Genomic DNA, 27,411 nt, shown 5'->3' with positions numbered 1-27,411 from the left:
CGGAGGATATGCATTAGCTAGTCGGAAAATTTAATTTGCAGCGAAGGTAGTTTAAAATGAAGTCGGGAAACTAAGAGAAGATGAACACCCGTAGATTGGTAACATTAAGTTGATTCAATAATGATTTTTCGATTGAACATGAAAAGTATGAAACAAAACTTCTGTACATCTATAAGAGTGAGAAACCAGCAGGATGATCCCAAAAAAGGAAAAAAAAAAAAAAACCAAAATGACTATTTATTCCCCCACAGTATTTTTTCTTTTTATTCATGAACAGGTTACTCAATCAAAAAAATGAAACAGGAAAACCACTAAGTACCGACTGAACAAAGAGATTGAGGTGACAAAAGGATGCTTCGTGCCGCATTGGCCGTCATCATATATGAAAATCCGTTCTTCTTTCTATGCTGGTTCTTGTTGCTTATGTCTTATGCGGATGGATCTTCTCAATGGGCTCATCATCCTCATCGACCATGTATCTCTTCCAAAACCAGTGCTGCTTCCAGACTTTGTCAGCCATGGAGTCGATGGGTACGCCCTTCGTCTCAGGGAGGAGGAAGAGGGCGAAGAGTCCCATGAGGAGGATCCAAGCGGCAAAGAAGAAGAAAATGCCGGCCTTCATGTGGCAGAGCATGGAGAGGAACGCCTGTGCAATCACAAAGGTAAAGAGCATGTTCGAGCTGACTGCAAAGGCAAATCCTGCAGTTCGGGTCTCCAGAGGGAACGTTTCACTTGGAATGAGCCACCCGAGCGGGCCCCACGACCATGCGAATCCCATCACATACACGCAGACCAGGATCACCACCACCAATGCTTCCTTCTCCTTCAAGGTGCCCGTCGGTTTCAGGTCAATCAGGAGGATCAATCCAATCACCGTCTGCAATGCACCAAAAGAAATATGATAGGTGTTTTATTCTCCCTATAGTTCAGCCGATGTATATATGAAGAACACAGTATGTCGATTCAATATGATTGATCCCACATAACTGTACGTGTATATATATGTATACCTGAGTGATGAACATCTGAACACAGGCTTCGAGCAGCAAGACCCTCCTACCGGCCTTGTCGACCGTGTAGATCGAGACGAGGGTACTGAAAACATTAACAAGCCCAGTAATGACAGTTGAGAGGAGGGCAGCATTGTTCCCGAACCCGACAGTCTGGAACAAGACTGGGGAGTAGAACATGATGGCGTTGATCCCGGTGAACTGCTGGAAGACCTGGAGGAGGACGGCGATCACAAGCGGTGGGCGGCTCGAGGGCTTCATGAGCTTCCTGAAGGGGTCCTTCACCTGGCGGGCTATCTCACAGGCGGCCATGATGGACTCGTACTCAGCATCCACATTGTCAGTCCCGCGGATCTTCTTGAGGATGGCTTTGCCCTCATCGAGCTTCTGCTGCTCGATCAGGCTCGTTGGGGTCTCACAGATGGCTATGGACCCCAGCATGAGGATAACTGCTGGGACACCGGCCAAACCAAGGGAGAGCCTCCAACCATAGGGGTGGATATGCGAGGTGAAGTAGTTAATAATACCAGCGATGAGGATACCTATGGTGATGAAGAGCTGGAAGCAAATGTTGAGTGCTCCCCTCATCTTCGCCGGTGCCAACTCCGACAAGAACAATGGGACCGCCTGTCAGGGAGAGAATTAGCATTAATTAATTAAATTCAATTACCCACGATAGCCGGTATTACATGTTGGAAAGGAAACTTATAGAATACCTGGTTAGCGAATCCAACACCAAAGCCGAGGATGATACGGCCAAAGACGATCATCAGGACACTGATACCGCCAGCCTGGAGGCCCACTCCGATGATGAAGAAGAAGGAAGCGATCTGCATGGTAGGCTTCCGACCTAGCTTACTGCAGGCCCTGGATGCCACGAAACTGGCGACAAGGGCAGCAATGTACAAGGACGATGTGAAGAGCTGCAGGTACTCATTGTCGTACTTGCAGTAGTTGTCCTCGTGCACGTGCTGCTTTTTCTCGTATACCTTCGGGAAGAACTTTATGAGGAAGTCATCCATTGCGGTCACCCCACCTGACAATTAATTACCGGGTACCAAATTCAACGAAAACTCATTAGGAACGTGCGAGTCAATAAGAACAACAAATTAACAATGTTTTGGGACAGAGTATAATCGCGAAAAAGGGGTCTGGACACAAAAAGCTTTGTTCATTTTCTTGAGAATTCGGAAGAAATGAATTAAGAGAAAAATTGCGTTTCCAGGAAATGTATATATTTCTTCATAGAAACTGGATTCCGATGAATTCCAATATATAACTTCCAAAACCAGGTCATTCTAATATTACGGAAAACCTCTGAGATATCTAGCCATTAGCTATAGATCTAGCAAAGGTCTGGTGGTACTGAAGTGGGACGATGGATACCTGAGATGCCAATGTCGTAACCGAACATGAGCCCTCCAAAGGCGGAGATGATGACGCAAAGGATGACATAGATTGTGATCCTCCCCTCAAACTCTGGGACGTCCCCTCCATTGCTCACCACAACAGCCGGCATTTTCGCTACCCTGTGTAATTAAAATCTCTTTTTCTTGATAGAAGAGAGAAGTATCTCCGCATTCACGTAACACTAAGGAACAAGCCGGACACAGTTAGCGGGAAGACGTCCAAAGGGTGAGGATCACAGAATATTCATCAAAGATTAATGCCTTCTTTTTTTTGCTTTTTTGAGCGGGGGTGAGATCTCTTGTCGCAGGGAAGACCTCTCCTTATATACTGTCTAAGCTGACACAGATTGCCATCAGATATCATTAATCCTAAATTTGAAATGTCCTAAAAATGGAAAACGGCTTCTTCAAATGGGTCAAATTCGGTCCCTAATGCGTGGGGATCTCCTCTTTGTCAATTCAGAAACAATTCCATCTTTTAGCTACTGTTTGGATTGTTGATTAAGCTTCCAATCTTGACCTATCTAATCCGGGAATACTACCCTCAACCCCAAGCCTCTTACTATATATGGAAAAGAAAACCAATGATGATAAGAACGCTGATGAGAAGACGACAAGGTCCTGGGATCGGTCAATTCAGGGTGTACTATATGTCAATGATACGGCTGCGGCCTTAAGATGATGGGAAAACGCACATATCCGTTTGAATTATCTGAGGGGAAACCATCCATTATAATATTATCCGATCTGATGGGAAAATATATGTATCCGTTTGAATTATCAAAACTTTCCATTTAAGAGGTGATATATGGTTTTAAAAGTACTGCCTTATCTTATTACATAACAAGTCACCTATTGAAAGTCACATGAAAAATAGTTTTTCAAGCTGTGAGTTTTAAACCATGGAGCCGTTTCAGGAGCCTCCTTAAGGAAGTCGAGGTCCTGTTCTAAATGGGTTATCTGTCGGCGTAAATTGCCGGAATGGATTCCGATTTTGTGGATAATTGGATTGGTTGCTATTATGAGGAGAAAACAGAAAAAAAACATGGTGGTAAAGGTGTTATGGACTTAAGACTCGAAGTGGATTCAAAGTGCTTCAAGCCTTCAAGCTTGCGTCGGGCAGTCTTTGCTTCTACTCGCCAAAAAGGTTGGAACGGGATTGCTGGCTTTGGTCGGATATTCCTAACGTCTCTGTTGGCCTATTTATGTTAACATCTGTTGGATGGATTTCATTTACCACTGTTTTTGCTAATAATGATATATTTGTTACAATTTAATTTTGCTATTTAATTTTCCGTTGACTTTTGATTGTTCTAATCTATCTATATATGTATATAAATCTATATATCTCTATAAAGTAAAACTGACTACAAAGGTAATTAATATCTCCAATAAATAATTGTTTATAAAGTGGTTATTATTACAGTGAAAATCCATATGTTATTTCGTATATAGTAAAATTATTTTTAATTGATAGAAATGATATTAAATGAATGAAATAAATTATTTAAATTAAATTATCATCTATTAAAAATAGATTTTTAAATGAAGTAATAAAATTTACCTCAATTACTAGGGTCTACTGTCTAGTATGTTAAAAGGTCTTAGTGATTTTCAAGTCAAGATATATATACTTTCTAAAATTTATTCCTTAATATCATTTGCCGAAAATTTATTCCTTAATATCAAGAAATTAAAAAAAAAAGATACTGTTTTGCTTAAAATCTGATTTAAATGGACCCAACTATCGGTGAGCACATGAAAGGTCAAAAAATTAGTTGATGCATTACAGCTTATTTCATGAAATTTTTACTTTTACCCAAGTGAATCAGTGCACGCATATGGTGCAATTATAAGTTATTATATGAATATGAAGCTTAATATAAAGTTTGATTTTGAGAATGACGTATATAGTGATAATCTGGAAAATTAGAAAGAAAAAAACCAATTAATGTCTACTCAACAATGTAACTCCCAATAGTATGTACCGAATATGCTATTTAAAGAAAGCAATTTCGACCTATGTAATTGTCAATATATTGATTAAGGTACCAACAAAAGTGTTAGTTGGGTGGTAAGTAACTCACCCCCGTAAAGATGAGAACACAAGTTCGAATCTCAGTAAGCGCACTTGTTGAAAGGAAAAATAAACTTTAATGCTCGATCTCTCGACTTGATTAGTAAGATAGAAAAAAAGTACATTGATTAACGTGTTGACTAATTAGAACCAAGGATTCATGTATGTCTTAATTATTTAGCGCTGTATCAAACACAAGAATTTATAATTAAAACTAGGTTATATTGGCCCATACAAGATAACATATGAAAAAACATATAGATATACACATGCAATGCTACATAATTATATAAAAAAAATTCAAACTTTAAATTATGAATATTCATTTATTCATGATACTAGGTTTTTAGACCGTATGCATTGCACGGACTCTATAAACAAAAAATTATGATATAAAATTCCATTTATTTATAATATAAGAATTGAATTTAATAATATTTATTAATGTGGATTTTATAGTGAAATTTTTTTCAGATCTTTTTATTAATTATAATTTCAGTAAATGTTCAGAATTATACAAACTAAAAAATTGCATTATATTTCAGTAATAAAAAAAATTTAAATAAACTAACAAACATAGATTTTTTTATATCTAAACAAATATAACATCACTTGTCTACAGATAATTATTTACAATAATTACCAAAATAAATTTTCATATATATATATATATATATATATTTCCTGAACATATACATCTATTTTATTATTTATTTAATAAATATTTTGTTATGTGAATAAATAGTATATATTTACATTTAGCCCACTATTTAATACACTTGTATTCAAGTTTATATATATAGACAATAATAATAATTATAATAATAATAATTATTATTATTATTTAATTCCTATCTATTTAATTTTTTTATTCAAACTAGGTTATTGAACCCGTGCGTTTTACAGATTTCTTAAAGAAAAATTATTATGAAACATTAGATATAAAGACAATTATTAATATTTATTTATAATTTATATTAATATATAGAAAGTAGAAAAAATGTTCTTATACTTTATAAAATTTAATACGATAAATTTCACACCCATACTAGATAATATTAAAGAGCTCATAAGCAAATAATTCATATAAAATATTTCGTAGGCATTATCTCAATTTATAAGAAAATAATTATAAAATAAAAAAAAACTCTTAGGTAGCTTATCATCAATGAAAGATTAATAATGGTAGATTCTATAAATTTTAACATGTATTTGCAATTGTCATTTTCTCACTCATATTTCATATAATAAATTTTATAAATCTGAATAATTTTAGATAAAATGACTAATCATTTCGATGAGAGATTTACTTAATTTAACTTTTATAAGGCTAATAATGATTATTAAAATTAATTAAGTAAATTTTAATGATTCTTTATGTCTTTAAAATTATGCATATTTATTTACTAATAAAATAGCAATTACTTATAAAATAATGATAAGTAATTAGAACTCTTCTTTAGTTTTTGTTTTGGATATATTTTCTTTAATTACAATAATAATAATTAATGCTATTCAATTTCTATATAACTTACTAATTTATTAAACTTTTACGATTATCAATAGGGTAGGATACAATTTTATACATATACATAGATAGATGATAAAAAGTGATTGGAATCTTTCTTCGAACATTTCTTGAAATATTTATTTCATATTCATATATTATTATTATAATTATAGTAATAATAATTATTTATTTAATATTTTAGAACATATTGGCCCATAAGTTAGCAATATCATTGTTGTTCTATTTATTTTTAAGGATAGTTAAGTTTATAAAATATGAGTGTATATATTTGGCCCATGATCATTTATTCTATTTTTATTTATTGTTATGATAAAATTCATTTCAATACTATTATTACTTTTAAGAGTTGAAATATATTTTTATGTGATGAAGGAGGTTCTTTTCAACCTAATTTCCAATCTCTTATGTCATTACATTTAACGGTAAGCGCAAATACTTTTGCAACAATATAATTGTTTTTAATCATTAATTATGTTTGAGCTATATATTCTTAGAATATATCTGAAATATATAAAATAGAATATAAAAAGACAACATAACAAAAGTAGTTTTCCAAGATCCCTATACTGTTATTTCTATTTCATATAATTCCAGTTCATAACAATAGTTTTCTAAGAGCTATTTCATATCCATTTTCTATTTTGTTTATGCTTGAAATTCTCTAACGAAATCTAATAAGTTCATAATTTTTTTTATTTGGTTGTAACTATTTATTTATTGAAGAAATTTTATTATGAAATCGACGTTTCACATGATAATTTGTTAGAAGTTGCACTAAAAGGTACTTTGCTCTTAAATATCTTTGAAAAAGAGAATAAAGAATTTTGAAGAGATCAACATTCAAATATTGGCAGAATATATAAACAAAAATATATTGACATAATAATTTATTAGAAACTACACTACCAGATTTTTTTTTTTAAACATATTTGGAAAAGATAAAAAGAATTTTGAATAGGTCAACATTTAAATATTAACAGAATAGACAAACAAAATTATAGAAGAAATTTACTTGAAATTTTTTAGTTAAAGTAAAATGATTCGATCAAAAACGCTTCAGTTACTCATAATCTCTATTTACCTATACCCTAAACCTAGATACTAAGCAAATCAACAACAATAAATAATGTGTATTTTATCTTCACTTAGGACATCTCGAGCTAAATTCAAAAAACAGAAAGAGTCTTCCTTACCTGGTGTGAAACCTCAATAATTTCAAAATTTTATGGAGAAAAGGTACAAAAAAAACAAGTACTGCATTTGATGAGAAAGACCACACCATTAACATTCTCCAATAGCAAACTTCATCTGAAAGGAAGATGGACTTACTATAAAATCTGGGAGAGAATTCCAAAATTGATAATTGTCTTGATCTTATGCAGATCAATATAGTGTATGCATCATCATAAGGTGACCGATGTCACCTATATATAGGAAGGTTTCAATATATATACACACACTTAGTTTTCAATATATTTTCACTTAGTTGTCAATATATTTTGTTTTAGAATTAGCTAGTTTTTATGAAATGGACTTTGCAAATTATTAATCTAACCCTACTTATTATAATACTAGTGGAACAACACGTGCAATGCACGTGTTATGCCTCCCTTATTCCTATTATTGAGGTACGATATGCTTTATTTTCAATAGATTATATTATTGATTTAGCAAGCAAATCTCCGCAATACATGTGACGTAATGATGAACATATATACTATTTATTACAAAGTATTGGTACAATTACAAGAACACGACATCAAAGGTCTTCAAAGACATCATGGACTCCGATCCTTCTCACAGCAAGGTTTGGATAATGTCCTTGCCCTGTCCATGGTTTAAGATTGATGTATTAGATAATCTGTTTCCGCGAAAAACAGAAAATAGTGAATGACAATTGATGTAGATAGGGGCATACCTTTCCGTTCAAGACATGAAAATTTAGCTTCATATGCTCATCCCTGCGGAGAATACACATACGGATGCAGTCCAGTTGATAGTAATAAAGGCTGAAAATCCAGCAACTCCCGATCAGAATATGGGGGATTCTCTTATAAACTAAGAGCACCACAAGGCTGACGAGTCTCTAACTTGCACCGCATGTGTAATTTACTTGTGTACTAGACGAAACACACACTTAGAAGATAATTTCTGCTTTCATGCGCCTAACAACCACATACGTGACTTATGTCTGAGGCAGTTGATGAGGATGAAAGTAGCCAAAGTTGTATTACGTGAGCAAGTAGATATCGTGTGTAACAAAATACGAATGAAAGGAGTACATAAATTGAAACACTCTGGACTACAATTTATATGGAAAATAAGGGGGAGAGATAAATTTCACGGAACACTGGGAGAAGCACTGTTTTTTTTTTTTTTTCCCCAGGAAAGTAGTTCACAATAAGTACCACAATTTCAAAGTACAGCCTCTAGAAAATAACATGCTACAGCTATAACTACTATATAGACCTATATACATCTACTTCTTGCATTGAGCACAGTATTTGCACTTAACTACTAGCCTGCAAAGAAACAACTATAATAGAGAAAATGGGTAAAAATAAGAGCATTACCTTAATATTGATCAAATGGCTCCATCTTGGCTTAGGTATGCCATTCCATGCAACCACTTCTGCAGTAACTACTGATAGAGTAGCAATTCATTGTCATAGGCTTCTATTAATAAATATGATTTAGTTAAAAAATTAAGTGGTGGCTACAACATAGTTCCTTTGAATTACTTGATCAAAGTTAAAAATCCTAATGGAATGAGAAAGAGGACACAAAACCAAAATTGGAAAGTAACAACATGCAGAAAAACGTAGATATACAAATAAACATATGATAGAGCAAACACAAATATAAAATATAAAAATCAAAGGAAAAGCTTTACAGAAAGTACCATCAATGGTATTTGGGGCAGAGCGATGCGATGGGCACAGGAGCTGCCTGCTGCCATGGATGGGTGACGATGGTCATGGTTGAACTGCTGCTATGGTAGGCACCCTCGCCCAATAGCAGTTAGATGGTTCCTGTTCCGGCATTCTTTGTTATTAGCAAAGCTCCTCCTTTTTTGTTCAGGTGTAAGCCTAGCATACCAATTATCGCAAGATATTCCTTCCTCGAGGGAAGGAATAATTAAAGAGGTAAGCATGAAATCTAAGTGAAAGAAAGACTGGATGCAACAGTAAATTCACATAGGAATATAATAAAAGCGGGGAAATTAGACATCAGAGGCACGAATAGACAGGCATGGAGGAATTCACCTCTGCGCTGTGGCAATTGAAGTATCAAGAGACGTGACAAGAGCAAAGTGTCTGCACAAACATTAAGGAGCAATTGGATATTGGGTGATGTTTCGGACGTAAACATTTCAAAATAGGCGGAGCAAACAATCCAAAACTGTTAGTAAAACTACATTCCTTGTGGATTAGTTCATCTTGGGTCATAATATCATCCATTTTCCTCAAACTGCATTGGACCATTTTCATGGGTTCTCCTTATTAGAAATAACTGGCATCAGAAACTGAGAAAATGACAGAAGGGGTAAAATAAAAAAAAAAATTAAAAAGAAAAAGAAAAAGAAGAACCATGGCTATAAGGGCGAGTTTCTGGCATGCCTAATTCCAATTCAATAAGCAAATCTATATGGTTGCCCCCATCTAATGACCAAAATAGTAAAGTTGGAGCATAAGCACGTATACACAGGTATATACATATATATATATATATATATTATATCCAAATAAGAGGGAGAAGTGGGGGAGAAAGGGCAACATGACTATGTAATTAGACGTAGAGTATCAGCTAATCCACGAAATCTTGGGCAAGGTGGCACCGTGAAAGGCAGAGTCATCATACATAAGGGTGGCAAATGCTAAACAAATCAGAACTGTTACTACGAACTTTTTTCATTGTCTATATATATTAACTCTGTGACAGAACAGGTCAAGTATGCAAGCACGGCTAGCGTCCACTTTTGAGCAATCCTGCTCACAAAGTGGAATGGAGCAGATTCATGGCAACCCCGTTTACTGTATCACTATAGAGCCAAAAAAAATTAAAAAAAATACAAAAGGAATAACGATACTTCTAAGTGCAAGTTTTTGGGCATGTACTGATCTTGCTTCGTTAAGCAAAGCTGGACACAAGAGCTATATCCGTACTGAACAAAGGAAGGGCATGAGAAAACACCAAGACAAAGGAAAAAGAGACAACAAGACAGTAAAATTAAAGCAGCAACTAATCCACAAAAATACCGAGGAAGATTACAACCAGCAACAACAAGGTGAGAGCCTAAGAGATAGCTAGTGCTAAGCAAGGGATAAAACAGCAAAATGTGGGTTAAGCAAACTCAATTGAAAGTGATATCGAACCTGTTTGGCGAGAAGATCGATAGCATCACTCCGTGGAGACCGCAATGATTGTACTAACAGACGTTTTATCGAGCACCTTGGTGATGGCAGAGTGCCCAGAAATGGAGAAGAGTGAACAGCAGTAGAACACAACTTGAAGCAGAGGAAGGGAGCGAGGTGTTCAAATTGCGGATGTACGTGCAACTGGGGCGATTTAGGAGCAGCAAGTGTAAGTACTCCAGGGAGGATTTTGCGGAAAGGCACGAACAGATGATAGGAAAGTGACCGACCATCTTGAAGCAGCAGATGCGAGGACTGGCAGGTCTCACGGCATGGCGAGGACGGCCGTGAGGGCGCTCGCAGGGGGGAAGCGGTAAGTAGCCGGGGCAGGGCGGAGCACGTACATGCATAAGCCGAAAGCCGAAAGGGAACAATGGAGCCGAAGCAGGCGGGCGGTTGTCCAAAGAGCTTGAAAGTAGAGGCAGAATTGAGATTTGGAAAAGATCACCCTCATATTCATCCCATCAACTGTAACAGAGTGGAACTCGTCCGGGGGGGGAGGACAGAATGAAGAGTAATGGTAATAGAGGGAAAGCCGGAGAGAGAGAAGGGCAAGCTTCAACTTAAGCAGCGCTGCAGGTTCACCAAGGTGCAGGATAGAATGCAAGCAACCAGATGGACAGAAAGTTTGCAGGGGAGGCGGTGCGAGCAGATGGGCGGAAGGAATAAACGGGAGGGAGATGAAAGGCGGGTGGTGGTGGGGGTGCTGCTGCGAATGAATGCGACAGAGAGGGAGGGAGGGGCAGAGCGGGAGAAGTTAGCGCTTGAAGGAGACGGTGCAATCAAGTAAGAGACTTGGGTTTCGAGCGGGAAGCGGCAACCAGGACGAAAAAACATGCCCGAAACATCACGATCTAGTCCATTTGTTATATAAAATCACGATATGGTCTATTTACATTTACGTGTAATTGTGAACTATAATAGTCCAATGTCAGACTCTGGGCTCACATGAGCCTCGGGGTGTGGAAGTTTGTGGTTCAACCGATATAGGATCGTTTTTTATTACTATTGTTTGTGTGCGTCATCCTTTCAAAAAGACATTGGAAACGATCCGGAATCAATAAAGAGAGAAGTAATTAAGAACTGGGCATTCCTCAGTCATACTCTGATGATGCTCAGCATCGGATCTCTCGACAGTGTCATGGCCCCCCCTGATGTTCCCATACCCTTGGGATGTCATTCTCGGAAACCTAAACACAGAGAACATCACCGTAGTTAGCGGTGCTATGCATCCGACGATCCCTGCTCTTTGCATAAGACGACTTACGTTGAGATGGCACAAAATTACCAGTTTCATTAAAATTTAGTTAAATTAAATTTGTGAACCGGTTCATTTAGAGATATGGTTCAATTAATGCAGTCAGTTTGACTAGTGGTTTATGGTCGATGACGTGGCACTTCTTCATTGGTCCATGCGTGAGGTCTAATTTGTAACACTATTGAAGTTTGCGGGTGGAAATAGAAAAGTAAGGAATGAAAATATTTTAAAAAATTATGTAAACTAAACGGTCCATATTAAATAAGGGGAATTCTAAGAGCTCATATTGATTTTGTACGGTGTGAAAAAATCAAAATTATGCACCGTAGAATTTGCATTTTATATTAATTGAAGCATAACAAGGATGATGAGAATCAACTCAACGTGCCTACTATTTCATTTTTTCTCTATTCATTTTTCCGTATTAGATTTCTTTAACGACTAAAGGGTTCTAACCTCATATTTATGGGACAAAATATCTTTTTACATATTTGACAACAGACAATCAAGGTGAAAATTACTCTATTTGTATAGGTTAGTTCACATACAATATACTAAGATTGAGATATTGTTTAAGATAAGTTGATGAGTACGTACCAAAAATCTATCTTAAAAATGGTTATTTTATTATAAGATTTTTTTTTTGTTTTAGTTTAAGATTTTTCTTTCTTCAAGTAATACATATACTTGATTATATGCTCCATTATATGCAGGCTCTCCTGGAAATATGCTAATGGAACCAATTAGAAATTAAATGGAAAATTGAGTTACCTTGTAAAAAAAAAAATCGACGAAGGATAGGAAGCTCAAGCCAGTAATTTGTGTTGGATATTTTTTGGTAGTATAAAAATTCAAATAAATAAACACATGCAATTTTTTAATAAATCCATTACTATAAAACAAATATGCCATTACTTGTTTACCGGGTCATTTTACTAATTTTCCTTCAAATTTCTGTTAAAATTTTGCATTAATGATTATAACAATTACTGGATAATTTTTCATGGTTTTACTATTTATTTTCCTTCAAAATTATATTAAAATTTTGTATTTAATTTATGTAAGTATGTCAGGAAGATAGTACATATTTTCCTTAAGATAGTATTTCTTAATCCTAAATATTTTTTAGATATTTACCTTTTTAACCTTTTTCTTAATCCTGAATATTATTTAGAAATTTACCTCTATGGCCTTGTAATTTAGAAAATTACCTTTTCTAATCCTATTTATTGTTTATTGTGTGATTCAACTTTAAATATAAAAATTATTATTAATTATTATAACAATTATTGGATAATTTTCATCATTTTACTATTATTTTCCTTCAAAATTCTATTAAAATTATGTATGCTTTAATTGAAATTTTATCTAGTATACTTGCATGAGTTGAAATCACACTCAGAATGACATGGGTTGTAATTTACACAATATCTAATGACTGTTCAGTAGATGTTAGTGAAACTTTTGATTAAGATGTAGGCACATTACTCAAGAGAATTTAGCATTTTTAATTGTTGTTCAATTTTATTTGGGCTATAAAAGATTTGAAAACTTTGTAAAAATGTAAGGAGAAAATCTATTTCTAATTTTTATATTTTTAAATATTTATTATTTCAAGTTGAGTTTTAGTTATAAGAATAATCTTGAATTGTAAATCAAAATTATTCTCGAGAGTAGTATTAAGCAAACCTGCAAATTACATCATAGATGAAATGAGACAAATCAATTTATGATGTTGCGATTGCATGGTGCAAGTCCTAAGCATTACATGCAATCGTAGATCAAATTTCAATTTTGACCCTCAAACTTTGGATGCATTTCTATTCTCTTCCCAGAAGTTTCTTTTGCTTAAACTCACCCTTAGTGTTACAAAAATCTGCCAGAACAGTGCTTCTGTTACAAATTAGGATAATGCCAAGAAACAGTGAACTTTCGTTTTACATTAGATTTTTTGATAAAAAAAGAAAATTATTTAAAAAAAAAGAGAAAAAAATGAGAGAGGGCAGATATTTTGTTAAGATGACACAAATAAATTCCCCTTAAACATCGTTAAGCAAATTCGTAATGAAAAGACTAAGTTAGCTGTTCTTCGTAATGTCAATAAGGGTGTTTTTCTTGAACCAAAAAATTTAAGGATGAAAACAAAAAAGCATCAAATCTTGAGGACCAAAAATGTAGTTTTTACTAAAACTACAGCCCGACATTTTATAATCACAGCCAACCACTGCATGAATTTGATCAATTGAATGGTCCCCCACCCCCCAAATCATGTATTTCATGGACATATGAAATGTGCGGTTTCAATGATCCTCTCCCTTCCTTCTTTCATTGCTTCCTTTTTTTCTTTTTCCTCCCTTTATTTTCGATATTCAAATACTTTTGTTATTGCAAAACTGTCTCTCGCGAAAAAGCTTAGGATAGGATTCAGATCTCGTATTAATCCTTCACGATATTCATCGATCAGTTAATCTCGAATGGCCGATGCTGATATATTCTGCAACAATCCACAGATCTTTTTTTTTTTTTTTTTTTTTTTTTTGGTGAGGGCCTTGTATTTGGTGACCCTACACATGGACATGATGATCATGGGGTAGACATTATCAAGAAGGGGTCCCCAATTTCTCTCGTCTGTCTCTCTTAATGAACTCAGTTGCCTTTGCTGTCTCTTCAGGAAGTAGTAACTCTCAAGCTCTCTGTGTCTCCTCATGTTTTGATGGTACACTTTTCGTCAAGTCCCCATCTTGACCAACAATAATTGGGTCCAATCAGCTATTGCGCATAGCAACTCAGAATTCTGCTCACTGAAAATCCCATCAAAACCGATCGAGTTACTATAAACTGTCAGATCCCGGCGGATCAAACGATCCAGTATGAAACCATCGGTCCAGTCTAAGTTTTGCGTCATAAGTTCGTGTTTCTTCATTTTATGCGTCATGTTTGTTTTTCAGAATTAATTTTTACCTCCCCTCAATCATAGGAGATGGACCAGATAAGCTCGAGAGACAGCATCAAATCATAGCCTATATAGATTATAATTAAAAGACTAAACCAATGTGATTTAGCTGTCTGCATCATCTCAGAGCTGTCCAAATCTCTCCCAGGGAGCCCTTCGGTTTCTTTAATGGATAAATCTAACCAAATCTACCCCTAGCCATGTTCACTGCCTGGCAAAGTATATCGATGATCACTTGCATCGTCACATCTGCTAAAGCAAATTAGTTAAAGAAACCCCTCGTTTACACCGTTCTTAATTCTCGACACTGTCAATCAAGTCGTCTCTCTGATGAACTTTTGGAGATCGCGTCCGTCTTGCATTTCTCACACAAGCAATATATAAACGATCTTTCTACTCTGTAAGTCTTTCAAATATCTCCATATCTACGTACCATATGGTAGCAGGAATCTTATGGTGTCTTCAATTAATTATATACCGAGAGAACCGCTCCCTCATAGGCAAAATTACAGAACCTACCAGCAAATGTCCAGATGACAGCAAGGGCAGTATGGTCATTCCATTGCCCTAATAATTTTCCCCTCAAGATTGTAGATTAACACTGGCCTTCACATGTGAAGGAAATTAATCTCATGTGGGCACATGCCCTCAGGCTCTTATGATTTCATTGACATATATCTGATCCCTACTGTCTTAAAGAAAGGCCAGTCAAAAAGAACAGAGTGCCATTATAGCTTAATTTATCTTTGACTGATCCAAACATTAACAATCATTGCCACTAGACCATATATATACAAGAGGTAATAACCCCCTAGATTTCTGCACCCTTTGCCAGTAATCTTCATTTCTTTCTCTCCTCCCCCATGAATTAAAATTAATTAATCATGATACAACTCAAAGTGCTTCACTCGTATATTCGCTGTATTTTTCGAACTTCGTGTTTACTGTACGTTCTGTTCACCTACTATTAAGAGCTGAAACGGCCCGATTACCGGACTAATACATGAGAATTGCGGTGAGAGGAAAATATGATACGTTAAAAGAGAAAAGGGGATTGGGATCGAATCAATGAGATCTACATGGGCACACAATTAAGACAACATGGGTTTAGGTTTAATTTTGCATGCAAAATTGATATTATTATGTACAATTATTAATAATTAAGAAAGAAAAGGGGGTCTCTTTTGTCATTTAGTTCCGAAGTTGTCCATGTGCTGTTCCCGTATTATTAACACTACCTTAACTCGCCTGTTTCGGCTTCACCAGACCACTTCGGTTTTTATAATCTCACCGTCCATTCAAATATATTTTTCACCGAATTTTTTTTTAAAGAAACATTACGATGAAGATTAATCTAAAGATAATTTATAATTAACTCTTTTTAATTATATAATTACCCCATAGTTAATTACGCGATTAAAATTCACGTCCTCCCCGTCCTCCTCCAATCTGGCTCCCTTTATAAATCACACTCCTATTCCCCACTCTCAAACACCGCATTTCCCTCTCCAAACCCGAATTCGCCACGATATGGTCTCACTAGAAGCAGTCCAGCTACCGAACCCCCGACTGGAGGAGCTGGTCTCTAGCCCACGGATCTCGTTCTCGGCAGACTTCCTCGATGAGTCGGACTTCATCTCGATCAGCCCGAACGGAGTACAGGAGGAGGAGGTGGCCCCACGGAGGGAGAAGCCCAGGATCTCAGACCCCAACTTCGAGTTCCTGTCTAACCAAGCGGTCGGCAGCCATGCCAAGATGTTAACCGCCGACCAGCTCTTCTTCGAGGGGAAGCTCCTTCCTTTCTGGGCAATGCAGCAGGCGGAGAAGCTCAGCAGGATAAGTCTGAAATCGGGTGAGGATGGAGACGAAGTTGTAGTGGAGGAAGGAGAAGAAGAGAGAGTGGACGAGGCGACAGGGCGAATCAGCAAGGAGCCGCCAGCACTGGCATCATCGAGGGGGATCAACTGGTCATTCCTCGATGACGACCCTTCGCCGAGGCCGCCCAAGTGCACTGTCCTCTGGAAGGAGCTGCTGCGGCTGAAGAAGCATCAGAGGCCGAACCTCTCTTCGTCCCTCTCGCCCTCTTCCTCATCCTCCTCCACCTCGTCCTCGTCCAGCTCGATGGCCGATGCCGCTGCAATGGACGAGAAGAAGAAGAAGAAGACGACCAAGGACGGCGACGCCACAGCGAGGACTAGTAACAACAATGATAATGATATGAAGAGCCAAGTGAAAAGGATAAAGAAGGGGCTCGAGAGGACGAGACCGGCGAGCATTAGGATCCGGCCTATGGTGAACGTCCCGATCTGCACGCCTGTCAGCAGGGCCGGCAGCGGCTCTGCTCTGCCTCCCCTGTTTCCCCTGAAGAAGGGGCGAGTGTAGATTTGGTCACTGCCTTCTGTTAATTTTTTTCTTTTAGTTCCCTTTTAGTTTTTGATGTTTTTGTCCATGTGGATTTTATTTTTTTTTTTGTCATTTTTAGATGAAAGTTGGTTTTGGAAGATCAGAAAAAAAATCTAGACATGTACATGCTGACTTTTGTTCATCTCTGACATCTATAACAAGATTGATTTCATTTCCATTCTCTTTTCTTGTAATCATTTCCTCGATTTTCCATTTCAGCACTCTGTAAGTCGTGTTAAGCACGTCCAGAAACGTTCCTCATTTCGATCGGGAAACGACGAGTCAAATGAAGTTCAATGAATGTTCCTTACCGCTTAGCACCTCGCCAAGCAAATATAAAATCAAGGTGTAGATATTCCAACAATTATTAAAGACAACCCTGCCGCATCATAAGGATCTCACAGAACATAAAGTAAATGAAACAACTAAGTTTAAAATCTTTATTATTATTTTATACGATCTTTTAATAAGACATAACAAAATAATTGTTGTTGGTTTGGAACAGAGTGTTTGCAGGACATTATAAATGATCGTTTACGTACATATGATAAAAATCAAACGGTTATGGAGGACTCGTCTTCGAGATTACGGATATTGGAACTTTGACTTGCTTGGATTTATAATAGATTCTTTAGGAAAAGGCGAAGCAGAACGTCTTCGCTCCCCTACTATGAGCAGGAATGTTGGACCACCCTGCTTGAAAGTTGCGATGCTTAATTGATTAGCATAAATCCTGACAAGAGAAACAGCCCGACTACCGGGTTAAAATACCGAGCGTGCAGTCTACAAAATGAATGGACCACGAGACAAAGTCTCGCTTTCTCACCTTAAGCTTCAAGAAATTATCGGTTCAATTGCCAGCTATGATTGTCTGCCTACTCCTCTGTTAGGCACTCAAATCTAGTTCTGCCAATAGCAGCGAGGATCCTCTCCCTGAGACAATGCGAGTGGCAGCATCTCGGTGCCTGATGGTGCTGATACAGATCCAATTCCCGAGGCTATGCCGCCAGATCAGATCGGGGAAGATGTCAGTACAACTAAGCCATCATTGGATAAAAGTGCCAGTGATGTTGCTCGGTCAACGTTGGTGAAGAGGCTCAGAATCGTGTCCCTCTGATATCCTCATGGTCGTGTCAAAACTATTTTCAAGCATTGAAGTTATGTCCCGGATATTACATGTTTTGATTGTGTTTTATTTAGTATTGCGAGTTTAATTAAGGGTACTTATGTTACTGGGTAAGAGGGATGTCTAGTTCCTTTCACGTCAGTAGCAGAACCAGTACATTGCATCTTGGTGTGAAGTCCATAAGCAGCATCAGTCAATCTTTGCACGAGTTCTTTGTATAGCTCTTTATTGGGTAACCTTTGTCATTACCGCATCTTCTATTATCCTTTTTGTTTTCTTCTTTTTTTTTTTTTTTTTTTTTTTTTTTGCGGTGAGGGTGTTACGTTACTCTACCGTAATTCTAACTTTTATGTTATCTTTAAAAATAAAATAATGAAGTTGTGTTTCGATCATGGTTTCTAATTATCTGACTATTTTCATAGTGGGATGACTTCATACCCCTAATGGACGAAGATATAGAGCTTGGAGGAAGAAGATAATTTGAGGACTGGTGTGGACCGGTAAATGTATTTTAATGATGAAGATCCAGGAGAAAATTATCTGCATTTGCTGTGTGATCATCTTCATTGCCATACGTATATTTTCCTTTTTCATAATATAGATTTGGCCAGGAAATTGGAAGCTTATACGCAGCAGTTACCGTCATATTTTCGAACAAAGAAATTATGATGCCTCTGGAAAAGGTCATTACTTGTACTTCTCCGTTCGTTGGATTGTACTGTATTATGATGGTTGGCGTATTTGCAGGTTGATCGAAAGACAAGTGGAGGAATACGATGCGGTAAATGCCTGAGAAGCTGGTATCTCCAGTTTATCTTCGGTTATTGGACCACCTCAAAGGTGTGACGGAGGGAGGCACAATCAAACCTCTGAAGAAAGAATCCAGAGAAAACACACTCATCAGGGGATCTCTTGACCTTGCAATGTCTAAGCTTCTGACAAATAAATTCACAGCGTGGCCGGTCAGACCCATGGTTGATAAGATAGGCATTTTCTGCAACTGAGAAATATAGAAAAGCAGAGAACGAGAGGACTATCCAAGCCTTGGCCATTGGGCACTGGTACCTTGAGAAGTGTTCTGTAGTCATTCCTAGCAACGAACTGTAGGTATACCAGAAATTGGTTTGCTTAGAGCTTAGGCGATGCCTAGCAACAAACTGTAAGTATACTGCTTGTACAAATTTCTTGGCTTAACTAACTACGAAAGATCACAACTGCAGCGACGCGATAACTGATAAGCAGAAATACAAAGAACAAAAGACTTATTTGCTGACAAAACACATGAGAGAAGCTCTCACTTGCTCGCAGTGCACTTGACAGGGTCTTCATAGATGAACCGTCTCCTCGCTTTGGACTCCTTTTATTTCTGAATATCATATATGAGATTTTAATAATGAGTACATTTCCGGCTACTGGAAATATTTTAAGCTCTTAATGCACCCATGTAAAGAAGAGAAAACGCCTATGGTTACAATCATATTTATGTCCAAAGGCCCCTGGGATTAGTCGAGACTTTGAGATACTGGACAAACCAAGCTTTTAAAATGAATAAATTCCAATTTCAATGCACATAACCCAGATCTACATCACGAAGATTTAACTACGGATGCTTTCATTACATGGTCAGGCATCCGCAATAACTCGTAAAGTAAATATCAGTTCAAGACTTAAACTACACACGGAATGCAAAAATAGCTTGGTTTTAGGCCACTGTGCCTTCGCTGTGATTTTTCCCTAACTAAGAAGATTTCAAACTTCAAACTTTATAGTTGAGCTAAACTAAGAAGCCATGAGTATGACATTTTAGAGGTTTATTGCAGCAGAGAGAGCCCCGAGTGAGAAAAGTTTATAACCAAAAAACGGAAAAGGAATTTTTTTTATTTTTTTATTTTTAAAAGAAGCAGTACCTGAAGGTACCTTTGTAATAGCTATCGTTGCAAGTGCTTCTCATTGTTGGATCTTGTCAGTTGTCATCTGCAACATGCCCCAAAGGGCTGGTACAAGATCAAAACTGCTAAGGATTTGGGAATGGGGCTGGAGGGAGTGATGAAGAGGCAAAGACTCACCTGATTGGATTCATTTTGCATTTTCGGGTAACTTTTTGCAGCTTAATCTCTACCATCACCAGCAATTGGGAGATAATTTTGTCTGGCCAAAGAAAGAAGGACCGTCTCCAAGAATGCTTGAAGTATAATGAGCAACAAACTCCCAAGAATCCCGTGGCAAAGCCCGGTGCGATGCCTGCATATAACCAAAGAGCATAGGACTCGTCTTTACCTTCCGAAACATCACCATGCTGTTTGTGAATATCGTTAGATTGGCCATGATCTCTTGAGCAATTCTTTGAAAGTGGAGGTCCGCATAGTGCATCATTCCCGAGATATGATTCATTTGTAAATGTACTCAGATGGGCACTAGAGGGAATGGGACCAGACAATTGATTAAACGACAGGTTCAGGTAACCCAGGGAGTCTAATTCGGATAAGCTCTGTGGTATGGGGCCTGAGAGTTGGTTGATGGACAAATCAAGGGACTCCAGCTTCTTCAGATTGGCAATCTCTGGAGGGATTCTTCCCCAGAGATCATTCTGTGACAGGTTCAGATTTTCAAGGTTGCAGAGCCGTGTCAACTCAGCCGGAATATCTCTATTTAATATGTTGTTTGAAAGGTCAATGGAGAAAAGATACCGGAGTGCACTGGTGTATACTTGGGTTATGTTCTTCATTTGGACCTCAACTCCAAGCGAATAAGAGACGTTTGTATCGGGAAGGTACTTTGGGTCGGACATGGTGGTTAAGTTGTCAAAGCAAAGGGGGATGCTTCCAGAGAGGTTGTTGTGTGCAAGGTTTAAAACTCGAAGGTCTCTGAGTTTGCATATGCTCATGGGAATCTCCCCATAGAAGGAATTAAACTCAAGATTCAACACCCTTGGCTGAACCATGCGACCAATCCAAGAGGGGATTCGACCAGCCAATTTATTTCGACCCAGATCAAGTATCTCAAGATTAGTCATAGTGCTTAAACATTTGGGGATACTCCCACTGAAGGCATTGCCTTGTAGCCCCAGAAAGGACAGCTCTGTTATAGAGCATAAGGATGTTGCAACCTGGCCACTGAACAGGTTATTCCCCAAGTTTATTGCTTGCAGTTGACCTAAACGTTTCCAACACTCTGGGAGTGTCCCGAACAGTTTGTTATTTGAGAGGTCAAAGCCTTTTAAGGACTTCATATTGCACAAAGAAATTTCTCCACTCAACTCATTGCTAGACAGATACAGGGTCTCGATGTTAAAAGAGATGTTGTAAAACCAATCAGGGATGATACCTGATATGCTTGCATTGGACAAATCCAAGACGCGAATGTTCCTTTGTGCTCGAAGCCATGTGGGAAATTGAGGCCCAACTTTGCAGTTTGACATGCGAATAGTACTAGCTTGAAATGGAGCAACCACTTTTGGGTTAATCTTGACCGCCAACTCATTTGACGAAATGTCCAACGCAGTCAAGCTCGTGAGATTAGCCAAGTGAAGTTCGGTCACCACTCCTTTCAAGAGATTGTTGGACAAGTCTAATTCAACTAGATTCGACATCTGTCCGATGCTTTCTAGGATTCTACCCGTCAATTTGTTGTACCCGAGATACAAGTGCTTCAAAGAGGATAGCTGAGGCAGAGACTCTGGAATTGGACCCTCAATTGAGTTTCCCGAAAGGGCAATATACTCTAGGTTCGACATTTGGCCGATGCTTTTTGGGATTCTACCCGTCAATTTGTTGTTCCCGAGATCCAAGGACTTCAAAGAGGATAGCTGAGGTAGAGACACTGGAATTGGACCCTCAATTGAGTTTCCCAAAAGTTCAATAAATTCTAGGTTCGACATTTGGCCGATGCTTGTTGGGATTATACCGGTCAATTTGTTGTACCCGAGATACAAGTGCCTTAAAGAGGATAGCAGAGGCAGAGACACTGGAATTGGACCCTCGATTGAGTTTCTCGAAAGGTCAATATACTCTAGGATCGATAGCTGGCCGATGCTTTCTGGGATTCTACCCGTCAATTTGTTGAACCCGAGATACAAGTACTTCAAAGAGGATAGCTGAGGCAGAGACACTGGAATTGGACCCTCGACTGAGTTTCTCGAAAGGTCAATATACTCTAAATTCTTGAAGTACCCAATTTCATCCCCCAAACGACTGATTTTATTCTCCGCGAGATCTAAATATCTCAACGTATTCTGGAGGCAGCTGAAAGGATTGCCTAATGCAGCAGAAATATCTCCAGTCAAGCCGTTACCTGCCAATTTCAACGCAAACAGGTGGCAGAGATTGCTGAGATTCTTCGGCAGCTCACCTCTCATGGAATTATATTCAAGACCAAGGAAGGCGAGCTGTTTGTTATTATTGATGATCTCAGTGGGAAAGGAGACGGCTCCTTCAATACTAAAGGAGATGGCTCCTCCAGCAAAACTAGAGGAGAGATCGAGGTGTGTGATGGAGCTTAAATTGAGCAACCAATTAGGGATGACGGAGCCTATGCCTAAATTATTACCACTCAGATCAAGGAACTCGAGAGAGGTGAAATTCACTTGCAAGGCTGCTGGGTCAACCTTTGGAAGGTAACAGCGAGCTAATCCCAAGAATTGAAGAGAAGAAAGCATGGACATTGACTGCAACCAGCCTTGGGCATTCCTAACGGAGATGCCAGACAAGTCGAGGTGTTTCAAGGAAGGAAGACCTGATAACCATTCAAGGTTATTGACTGTTGGAAAACCACTGAAATGTTGAACAAAATCACCTATGATTTGAAAGCTGTTGAGATCAGCAGCTGAAAGGATTGCCTAATGCAGCAGAAATATCTCCAGTCAAGTCGTTACCTGCCAATGTCAACGCAAACAGGTGGCAGAGATTGCTGAGATTCTTCGGCAGCTCACCTCTCATGGAATTATATCCGAGATCAAGGAAGGCGAGCTGTTTGTTATTATTGATGATCTCAGTGGGAAAGGAGACGGCTCCTTCAGTGGGAAAGGAGACGGCTACTTCAGCAAAACTAGAGGAGAGATCGAGGTGTCTGATGGAGCTTAAATTGAGCAACCAATTAGGAATGACGGAGCCTAAATTATTATAACTCAGATCAAGAAACTCCAGTGAAGTACTGAAATTCACTTGCAAGGCTGCTGGGTCAACCTTTGGAAGAGAACAGAATGCTAATCCCAAGAATTGAAGAGAAGAAAGCATGGACATTGACTGCAACCAGCCTTGGGCATTCCTAACGGAGATGCCAGACAAGTCGAGGTGTTTCAAGGAAGGAAGACCTGATAACCATTCAAGGTTATTAACTGTTGCATAACCCCTTAAATATTGAATATTGAGATCAAGATACTGCAGATTGGAGAGGTTCCCGAGGTGAAGGGGAATGTCACCAAAGGCGAAGCATGCATTGGAGAGGTTAAGATACACCAAATTAGAGAGTGAGCCTAGGAACTCTGGAATTTTTGTGTATGAATAGTTGTTCCAGCTCAGGTCGAGGTAATTCAAATGCTGCAGCTCCATTAGAGAAGGATGTATGTGACCTGTCAAACTGCAGTTCCCCTGCTCCAATACTGGTTTGAGCGGTTCATCATCGAAGTAGAAGGACACAACACATGGACTTCGAAGGTCGAGCTTCAGGACACGGCCCGTCCGTTTGCTGCATCTGACTCCCTTCCACGAACAGCAGTCATCTCCAACCCATGATGACAGGAGATTGGAGTTGTCGATGAGGCCTCGCTTAAATTCGAGAAGAGCTTCCCTCTCCCTCTCGATGCAAGTGGCATTTGTGAAAGTAGCAGCACATGAAGTGCGCGCAAATGTTGAAAAGACAAGAAGCGCAAATGACAAGAAAATCATAGAGGCAGTACTGGATGAAGCCGCCATTGGGATAATGTTATGAGCCAACCGCATCAGGAAATATATATATATATATATATATATATATATATATGCCCATATTCAGCGACGACTTTGTTCGATATTTACTTTGCATGAAACTGTGGCATCACAAGTTAGATTACCACTACAGGTGAAACTTCATAGAAGGAACCTTCTAATGTTACAGCATTAGGTCAATCGCTAGCATCCAAGAAGGAAAGACTTCTTAAGGTCTAGTCTTCTTTATGTTGTGTTGCAGAGAATGTCTTCACATCGATCCCTTTTCTTCTTTTTGACGATTCTCCCCAAACTCCGTGTCTTGTGGGGTGGAAGGAATTGTGAACCCCACAAATCAACCTTATTAGGCATGGAGTTTGTACAATGCACGGTCTAGAATATGATCAACTTTTCCTTTTTGTTAATTCTATTCTATATAAGATCGAGTGTTTTAAATTGTAATTTATATAATTTATAATAATATATTGTTAGATATATGACTAATAGCAACTGACTTGAAAGAAAAAAAAACTATATTAAAGAAGATAAGAAAAAACAGTAATTTAATATGTTAGTAATTGATGCACTTATCGGATTTGAAATGAACAAAAATTACCATATGTAATAAACTTACTTTCACTTTTTCTTCTGTTAGATTTTCTAACGATGACACTGGTCACAATCAGAGTATTATTTCGGATATATAATATGGTTATATATGCAGTTAACAAATCATACAAAATATTTATATACGGATGTTAAATCTTAGCATAGTGTATTAAAATTTAAAATTAAATGTTTGAAAAATTAAAATTCAAAACAGGCTTCCAAATTTTACAAAATATATACTAAAAATATTATAGAATATATAAAAAATTATTTTGCGAATAACCATATTTCATCAGAATTATTTATTTTAAGATTAAAATTCATAACTGTCAAAATAAAAACATTTAGATTTATTCATAAAAATTAAAAAAAATGGAGAAAATTTCACTGAGTAATCTGAGCATACAAATTATTTGATTTAAAAGAAAACCAGAAAGGTACCCACGCTACGAGCCGTGTTTATTAAACATTTTTTGTGATCACTTCAAATATATACAATAAATGTAATAGCCTTATTTATTCATAAAAAAATGTTATAGAATTACTAATTAAAAATTTTCAATTAATGAAATTAATAAAGAAATTTTTTTTAAAAAAAGAAATAAATGCATTAGCGAGATGAAGGAAAAGAGAGAGGGAACGTGAATGAGGGAGGAGAGAGAGGCCAGAGGAATGGGAGAAAATTAAGGGAGAGTTAACAATTGGTAGTTGAAAAAAGTCTGAAATTTCTCATTTACCCAAAACTTTCTACTAATATAACGGTTATTAATTTCGTAATTTTATTTTTGCTGGATAATTCTTGGAGAAGGAAAGTTGAACAACTTAACTTCCTTCTCACATATACAATAATTAGATGATGACTTGCGCGTACTGTGCTATAATTTAAAAACAAATTTATGAAAATCTCATTTATATGCTAACTTTTGGTATTAATTTTGCCATTTGATATACATACTCGATTATTTTCTATTTTCTTAGCTTCAGTTACATCCATCCAAGGATCCTTTATTTTTAAAAATAGTAATAATAAAACTATTATTAAAACCTTTTTATAGATATAAAAGGCCACGGTTGATTTGATTTGGAGAGGGAAGAGAAAGAGAGAGGAAAGGGTGAAAGAGGGAGAGAAAAGTGGAGAAAATGGGTAGTTATCTTATGGAAGTTACAATCATGCCCTCAATCTAATGGTAATTAAAAAATTAGAACATAAACTTCAAGGGTAAAAATGAAAGTTGAAAGTTAGACAAAGGGGTTCCTTCTCCTTTTTCAAGTAGTATAGATAATAGATAGATAAGTCAAAATCTTTTGCAGATCAATCCAAAAAATTAACGACCGGTCCAAAAAATATGAAAAGACATAGTGAAGACATCTTGTATAAAAAATCGAATCAATATATTCAGAAAATTATCGCATCTCATGAGTCTTATATTTTTTTAAACTTTAAAATTACCAAATAATTAAAAATTAAAAATTAGAAAAATTAGAAAATTCCTAATGGTCATCTTGAGCATTCTGTGGCCATTTAATCGCACTAACCATATCTTTGCTTTCACATATATATATATTAGTCGTAGAACTCATGCATTACATGAGATAAAACTACAATAATTATTCTACCAAAAAACAATTACAAGAATTATGTAAATTGCTGCTGGAATTTTCCAACGGATATGTTCCATTGGTAATTTTGGACGGTATTTCCAACAGGTCCTTTACTGTTTTTCTCAATTTTATTATATATCATATGCATTAAATTGATATAAATCATAATTTTCAATAAAAATATTATATATATATATAACAAAATTGATGTTAATCAAATTTCACTAATAAAATAAGTAAAAAACTATACTGAAGATCGCATGTGCAACCATATATTCAAAAGTATTTTATCTCAAATAAAAATTCAAGATTATAAAATATTATGCAAACAACAAAATCTTCTTAAAATGGTTCAAAAGTATTTTGTTATAATCTTTCCAAAAAAATATTCATTCAATTTTATAAATTCAAAAAAACGCTAAAATAATTTTATTAAAGATTGTCCACGCAACCTTATGTTATCAGAAGTAATATTTATATTAATATACTTTTTACGATCATAAAGAGGCCCATGTGCGACCATATATATTGAAGAAATATAAAATATATTTATTTTAATATATCTATATTACATATAAAAGTATGATAGGTTTCTCCAATTTTCATTTTTTCAAAAATGCCCATATACCCTCGTAACTTTTTCTCCCACATTTTCGACTCGTAATTTTTGATCGCATATTTTCACCATATATATATATATATATATATATACCGGGTCTTTCTATTCATTGTTCATTTTCGAAGGACACAACACATGGACTTCAAAGGTCGAGCTTGAGGACACGGCCCGTCCATTTGCTGCATCTGACTCCCTTCCACGAACAGCAGTCATCTCCAACCCATGATGACAGGAGATTGGAGTCGTCGATGAGGCCTCGCTTAAATTTGAGAAGAGCTTCCCTCTCCCTCTCGATGCAAGTGGCATTTGTGAAAGCAACGCCACATGAGGCGCGCTCAAACGTCAGAAAGACAAAGAGCACGAATGACAAGAAAATCATGGAGGCAGTACTGGATGAAGCCATTGGGATAATGTTACGAGCCAACCGCATCGGGAAATATATATATGCCCTTATTCAGAGACGACTTTGTTCGATATTTACTTTGTATGAAACTGTGGC

General features: G+C 36.9%; 3 protein-coding genes and 1 long non-coding RNA gene across 9 annotated transcripts; 1 reads left to right on the top strand and 3 right to left on the bottom strand.

Annotated features, from left to right (window-relative positions):
* Window positions 1–109: 109 nt before the first annotated feature.
* Window positions 110–2,705, bottom strand: LOC116196570 (sugar transport protein 8-like). Its single transcript, XM_031526358.1, has 4 exons — window positions 2,397–2,705; window positions 1,727–2,046; window positions 1,011–1,637; window positions 110–877 (listed from the first exon to the last, which is right to left on the bottom strand). The coding sequence occupies exons 1-4, from the start codon at window positions 2,527–2,529 to the stop codon at window positions 422–424; spliced, it is 1,536 nt and encodes a 511-aa protein (XP_031382218.1). The 5' UTR covers window positions 2,530–2,705; the 3' UTR covers window positions 110–421.
* A 4,961-nt stretch (window positions 2,706–7,666) lies between these two features.
* LOC116194367 lies at window positions 7,667–11,305 on the bottom strand. 6 transcript variants are annotated; one of them, XR_004154416.1, is made up of 6 exons: window positions 10,404–11,302; window positions 9,294–9,344; window positions 8,930–9,116; window positions 8,601–8,671; window positions 7,946–8,036; window positions 7,667–7,854 (listed from the first exon to the last, which is right to left on the bottom strand). It is a non-coding gene; the product is annotated as an uncharacterized LOC116194367 (long non-coding RNA). The 6 variants fall into 6 exon arrangements; XR_004154415.1 differs by having other exon boundaries at window positions 8,930–10,586; window positions 10,673–11,305; XR_004154413.1 differs by having other exon boundaries at window positions 8,930–9,344; window positions 10,404–11,303.
* Window positions 11,306–16,126: 4,821 nt separating this feature from the next.
* Window positions 16,127–17,237, top strand: LOC116195096. Its single transcript, XM_031524071.1, has one exon. The coding sequence runs from the start codon at window positions 16,184–16,186 to the stop codon at window positions 17,033–17,035; it is 852 nt and encodes a 283-aa protein (XP_031379931.1). The 5' UTR covers window positions 16,127–16,183; the 3' UTR covers window positions 17,036–17,237.
* Window positions 17,238–20,290: 3,053 nt separating this feature from the next.
* LOC116193895 (receptor-like protein EIX2) lies at window positions 20,291–24,091 on the bottom strand. Its single transcript, XM_031522637.1, has 3 exons — window positions 23,053–24,091; window positions 20,460–22,937; window positions 20,291–20,364 (listed from the first exon to the last, which is right to left on the bottom strand). Exons 1-3 carry the CDS (start codon window positions 24,089–24,091, stop codon window positions 20,291–20,293), a joined length of 3,591 nt encoding a protein of 1,196 aa, XP_031378497.1.
* Between the last annotated feature and the right edge of the window lie 3,320 nt (window positions 24,092–27,411).

The sequence above is a fragment of the Punica granatum genome, chromosome 2 (genome assembly GCF_007655135.1).
Source record: "Punica granatum isolate Tunisia-2019 chromosome 2, ASM765513v2, whole genome shotgun sequence".
Taxonomy (NCBI): Eukaryota; Viridiplantae; Streptophyta; class Magnoliopsida; order Myrtales; family Lythraceae; genus Punica; species Punica granatum.
This window is presented reverse-complemented; position numbering and strand designations above follow the sequence as displayed.